General features: G+C 34.5%; 3 protein-coding genes across 3 annotated transcripts, besides 1 other annotated feature; 1 reads left to right on the top strand and 2 right to left on the bottom strand.

The window, feature by feature from the left end:
• Nucleotides 1–3,348: 3,348 nt before the first annotated feature.
• Nucleotides 3,349–3,573, bottom strand: TVAGG3_0074750 (phage tail repeat-like family; the record flags this gene model as incomplete). Its single annotated transcript, XM_051221846.1, has 1 exon — nucleotides 3,349–3,573. One exon carries the CDS (start codon nucleotides 3,571–3,573, stop codon nucleotides 3,349–3,351), a length of 225 nt encoding a protein of 74 aa, XP_051106832.1.
• Nucleotides 3,574–3,952: 379 nt separating this feature from the next.
• On the bottom strand, nucleotides 3,953–4,108 carry TVAGG3_0074740 (uncharacterized protein; the record flags this gene model as incomplete). The annotated part of the gene is made up of 1 exon (XM_051221845.1): nucleotides 3,953–4,108. The coding sequence occupies one exon, from the start codon at nucleotides 4,106–4,108 to the stop codon at nucleotides 3,953–3,955; it is 156 nt and encodes a 51-aa protein (XP_051106831.1).
• A 292-nt stretch (nucleotides 4,109–4,400) lies between these two features.
• Nucleotides 4,401–6,139: part of a mobile genetic element that runs on past the window's edge.
• Nucleotides 4,538–5,497, top strand: TVAGG3_0074730 (uncharacterized protein; the record flags this gene model as incomplete). Its single annotated transcript, XM_051221844.1, has 1 exon — nucleotides 4,538–5,497. The coding sequence occupies one exon, from the start codon at nucleotides 4,538–4,540 to the stop codon at nucleotides 5,495–5,497; it is 960 nt and encodes a 319-aa protein (XP_051106830.1).

Below are 6,139 nucleotides of genomic sequence, written 5' to 3'. Positions count from 1 at the left end.
TCTTGCTTTATCTCTCTGGATTTCTGTTTTCAACAGTATAAGAACAAGGAATCAAAGCTTTTCAATACTCTATCTGACATCAACAGACACTGATTCAATAATACGTAGTGGGAAGTGTTGCTAACCATGTTCTTACAATAAAAATACAAATTATTTTTTAAAAAAAAACTAACTTTATTTTTTTTCTATCTTAAGGAACATTGTCAAAAAATTCAAGAGGTAGAAATGAGTTAGAAATGAAGGCTTAGATCTTAACCTCTCACCCTAAATTATTTTTTTCGGTGTAAATTTCAATTTTCGAGAGTTTTGTTTCAGCAAAAAATTTCGACAAACGTGTTAGATCTAACCATCTACCTCGATAGGTTCTCGTCAAATACAAAAAATGAACACTTTTTTCATTAATATAAACTTTGTTATATTTTGACCGAAGTGTTAAAGTTTCACTTCGTCAAAAAATTCCCTGAGAATCATAATCTTTTATATATATTCAAAATAAAAAAATAAAACCTATCACGGTTATCTACAATTGATATATCAACGTGCTAATTTATGGACAGACGCTGATTACGTATCACTCTCGTCAAAAAAAATCCCTGACTTAATAATATCTTACATACAAAAAAAATTGACACTTTGTTCATTATATAACACTTTATTTTTGAGAGGAAGTATCTCAACCAAGTTACGATGTCGATACACAAAAAATCGGCTGAAATACATATTTACATACAGAGAAAAAATGAACCAAACTTTCATTATATATTACTGTTATATTTGTTTCGTACGAAAGCTGCTTAACACACGTTAAGTACATACTTCATATCAAAACCGGTTATTCTACGTTACCAAAAAAAATCCTGAACACTATCTACATCCAAAGACATAAATAAATTAAATATTTACTGCTATATTGGGAAGGAGGTGATTTCATGCATATAATATTCTATCAGCGGCATACCAGCCACGAACCGTATAGAGATAACGGAAAATACGGAACCAACTACATCCTATTTCTAACATATAAATTTTTCTAAAATCATGAGCTTTTGAGTTGAAAGATGAGGGTGATGGAAAAGTCGCAAAGTGGCTCCGCACCCTCAAAACAACGATTTTGTGAAGAATAATAGCAACCGCCCGGAAATCTCAGACGGTTGCGCTTTTTATACAAACTTCAGAAAAGGGTAGACAAGAGAGTTACGATTCTAACCTCTTCACCTAAACCATATTTTCTGAGTGATAAAAATTGACCACCGGCTGAACATGTTGTACCATGAAACCACAGGATATAATATTATAGGATAAAGTGACATTATTTTGTTCATGCATTCTATTCATATTAATTCTATTACACGCTTTCTATGCATACTCTCACTAACTTCATACGGCGTGCAGAATTAAGCCCGAAAAAGCCCCACGATGATACTTTAACCTTATCGTGTGAGCAACATGAGGAGCATTGCTCCACACACTTTGTAAGCAATGAGTCTAATACGTGGTGTGTTATGCGAAGATACGACACACTGAGGCGTCGTGAAGAAAACACACCAGACCATCTAAACGAGAGAACTCTCTGTGAGAGCTGTGTCATAACTCTTTGAGTTATCGTAGCTAACTTTATTGAGCTGTTCAGCTTATAATCCACATCACTATCACACATTAACCTGTAATTATGACCATACTAAGTTAATTTTCTGTGATTCGTGTCTGAGACAATCTCGACGCATTGTGTCGAAAAGTAAGCCTCACTGCACCGTTCCGTATCGTGAACCATATGTTATGAAGTTAAATTCCAACAACTGGGTCTAACCATAAAAAAACTATTGGTATAAGACTTTTGTCGATGAGATATGCTGCAGTCCATAGAATCTTACCGATTCAATAAGCTAGGATTTTTCTTGTCAAAATTTCTGAGTAGAACAATTCTAACCCAGTCCTTTGCTTTCTTCCAGATGGAGATATAATGTCTGACAAAGAATATTTGTTGTATTTCTTTAAGTATCTTACGTTTAAATCACCTATTCTACCAGACTTTGGTGTCATTGTCTATCTTTAACTGTTCAAACTCATGTTTTGTCATTCTGTCTTTACATACAAAATAAAAAATAAATAAAATAAAACAACTTTATTTTTCTATCTTAAGGAAATTCAGAAATTATAAAGAGGTGAGAAACCAGGTGAAAAAACAGGTGAGATTCACCTCTTCACTAATTATATTTTTGGTGAATTTCATTGACTGACTGACTGACTGACGGAACAAAGATGCTTAGCGAAAACATTAATATATAAAATTCATAAAATCAAGAGGGTGAGAAAACAGGTGAAAAAACAGGTGAAATCTCACCTCTTCACCTAAACATTTTTTTCAATACTTTTTCAGCACTTTTCGTAGTTATATAGTAAGACATTCGAGTAAAAGTATAGTACAATGAATAATATGTTGCACACCATTTGTTGTGAACCAAACTTGAAGTCAGAGAAACTGTTACTGATTGGTCTCGTAGAATTTTAGAAGCAAAGTCATAAAGGTCCTTACCAATATAGAAAACTAATTGTTGCTTGAAACTGAAAACTTGCATGACAATAACATTTTGAGGGTCAACACGTTCTATAACGTCAAATCTGCTGGTGGAAGTATAAATTAAATGGACCATCTGGTGGTAATGGTTCTGTCTGGTTTAGTAACCGAAGAATGTGCCAAGAACGTTTGTCTACTTTCCCCAAAATAAAACTCTGTATCTCTTGGAGGGTTAATTTCAATCTTTTGAAATGAACGGTGGAGTTCATCTTGTCATATTCTAGCTTCAGATAGTATGGTTCCATTTAGAAAGAGTCGTATTTTCTTGAAATTCCATAATATTGTTCCTTTGAGTTTGAAAGTCATTTAGAGTTTTCTCAAGACTTTCGTCTGAACGCACTGTAAAGATTCTCATTTCGTCAAATTTGTCTATTAGACCATCAGAACCTTTATACTGCCCATGAAAAATATACTGCGACATAAAATGCAAATGCGTTAGTTCTATTTGAAAACAAAACTCTTCTAAATCCTATTGCCTTTGCATCTGAAGGACTTTGAAGCCAACGAATTGGATAGTCAAACCTGTATGCTCGGGATGAAATTTCTTCATCTGAAATAGTCCTACCAGCATTTGTAAAGATATAGTCTAACGGTTTTGTATCTGCTACTTTTGTTCTTTGTTTTTCAACCTGAAGCATTTAATATATGTAAAAATATATTGTTTTAAAATGGTATGCCATTTCATATTTCTCATCTAACAAACAAGTTTCCCAACGGTCTTCTCCAACAAACTCAGCGTACAGTTCAAATAAAATTTAAAAAAATATTTTTCTTTACTTTACATAACCGCCTGCTGCCATAAGTCTTTGACGCCAACCCATACCAGCTAATGAAGGTTGACTTGGTTTAGTTTCCAAACTAAACTTTGGTTTTGGTTTATCTTCAGTTTTTGGTTTTTCTTCTTCTATCGGTTTTTCGTCACTTTTCGGTTCCTTTGACTTTACCTCACCTGCAGGAACAGTTGTGTCGTCAACATCTTCATAAATATCATATGCCATTTGTTTTTGTTTTCCTTTCAACTTTTTGTGTTTGTTGTAAAGTTTAGAATATTTCGACTCTAAGTCAATGAGATGTTCTATAATGAACTGTTGGTCAGTGAAGTAAACTTTTCCATCTGTTGTCTCGAAAGCTCCTTCAGACTTCAATATTTTATTTGTGAGAGTCTGTTTCTTTTTTGAGATACTAGCCGTTCCATTTTTATGAAAAGTGACTTTGTAGTTAGGGTTTGTATTTCCAGACCTGGCACTTTCTATTATTGAATTTTTCTCTTCATCTGTAAGTTCTTTGACAGGTTTTGACAATGGTTCTGAACTTTTTGTTTGTGGTGTCAAATCTACCGTTTCAACTTCTTCGGTCATTTCATCTCAGTAAAAAATTTTAGTTTGGTTTGTTTTCAACTGGTTGTTGTTGTTTTTTAAGTCGGTCTAAAACTTCCTGAGGTATAGGAAGAACTTGACAAACACGTGGTGGTGTAACTGCTGGAAGTCGACAAATCCATCTTGAACCCATTTGTCTCAATGCTGTATTGTTCATTTCATCTCAGTAAAAATTTACATTCCCCACGTTTGAGGCGGTTGAGGTTGGTTATTGTTTACCCACTGTTGTGCATGGTTATATCCTCTGTTAAAGAATCTTTCACCTTGATATAGTGTCCTGCTTGGTTATAGTAGTCATTTGCTTTGTTATAATAGTTTCCTGCTTGTCTTCCTACATTGTCCATCCATCCTTGAACTTTTCCTCTTGTTTCAGGATTTGGAATGATTTGTTGCATCTCGTGCTACATCCAACCTTTCTGTACAGTTTGTATAATAGGTTGTGCTTTCTCTTTAAGTATACCTAATGTACTCAAAATCTTCCTTCCAATTCCAAATGCACCTCTGGCTATTGTTCCCACTGCGGGTAAAAATCTAGATGCAACTCCTGCTAATGCGCCAAATAAACCCATTTCTTATGGGTTAAAAAATGACGAATCCAAACAAGGACCCCTATGTTTCTAAGGCAACAAAAAAAGCACTCATGATAAAAATCTTTAGTTCAACACCAAATGCTTGGTTTATGGATATCTTGGAAAACATTCCGAGAGTTAGAACAGATGGACCTCCATACTGGTTAATATTTGTTGGTCAAAACACAAGATACTGTGAAGCCATACCATTATGGTCCAAAAATATTTTAGATGTGAAAACTGCTTTGACAATATTCGTTGACAAATACCATCCAACAAAACTGACATCTGACTGTGAAAGTTCTTTCAAATCAGATGATGTAAAAAACTATCTGCGTTCAAAAAATGTAAACCAATATTTCATTGTCGACCAAAACCATTCTGCTCTTGGTGTCATTGACGGTTGTATAAAAATGTTAAGAGACTTAAACCAACCACAAGGTGGTGAAGCAAATGAAATGTCATATGACGACAAGTATAGACACTTCTCCATGGCAAAGATGAGACAAGTTTTAAATATTTACAATAACCGTAAACAAAAAGGTTTGGGAAACCACTCCCCCGAAGAAATGAAAAACAACCCTGACTTAGAGAAAGACTATATATTTAATAATTTAGTCAAAAGAGACAAACAAGAAAGAATGCCGGGCTTCAAACTTCAGAAAGGTGACAAAGTAAAAATAGAAATACCTAAACGCGACCCATATGAAAATACTATTGACTATGACAACAATGGGAACCCGACAGGTACTCACATTCGTGTTCCTAAAAATAGAAGAAAGTATACAAGAGAATATTATGAAGTTTTAGGCAAACATGGCAAAATGTACACACTGCAAGCAGAAGATAAAACTACTATTGCCAGACCTCGTTTCAAACTTGTCAAAGTTCAAGGTGGTATACTTTCAAAGACAGTTCCTAACAAATATAAGACAACTCCTGACGAATATGCTAAAGAAGTTGAAAATGACGACTAAGCAATTCTATACCATGCGTAAACTGTCATGTAAGGTGGCATGTATTCTTTACTTTGTCCCGTTGTTTGCGTATACCCTGAAACGAAATGTGTATGGTCTCCTCCTACCTCAGTGTTACTCAGGAAACAATTTATAGCAAACTGAACGTTGTTTTTAACATCATATCCTTTACCTTTTGTCATTCCTGACCAATCCCAATATTTATGCCTATGCCCACCTTCTCGAGATGTAGTTAAACTTACGTAGTGACTGTGCGCAGGTAAATTTGCACCTGAAATCGTTTTACTTCCACCTGTTTCCTTTGAAGAGTTTGCACAATACAAAAACCTGTCGACTATTTGAGTCCAAGTTCCAAAACCAAGTACTACTTCTGGTCTGGTAGAGTTCATTGACGTATAAATAGAACCTATAGGATATAATGTTTGAAGTATTTCTGTCTTTAATGTTTGAAGCTCTGTTTTGTCAGCTTTCTTATCTAACATTGTTGGTAGTTCATATGCTTCAAAGTTTCTGACATGACCTTCAATGTTCCTGCAACTGTTATCTAAATTGTTAAGAGTATCTTTTACGCTTGTACTCGGATTCTCTGAAGGTGCACTTGAACCAAGGTCAAAGTTCAATATTATGTCGTCTGCTCTAACA

Source organism: Trichomonas vaginalis, chromosome IV, assembly GCF_026262505.1.
Source record: "Trichomonas vaginalis G3 chromosome IV, whole genome shotgun sequence".
In the NCBI taxonomy this organism is placed as follows: Eukaryota; Parabasalia; order Trichomonadida; family Trichomonadidae; genus Trichomonas; species Trichomonas vaginalis.
This window is presented reverse-complemented; position numbering and strand designations above follow the sequence as displayed.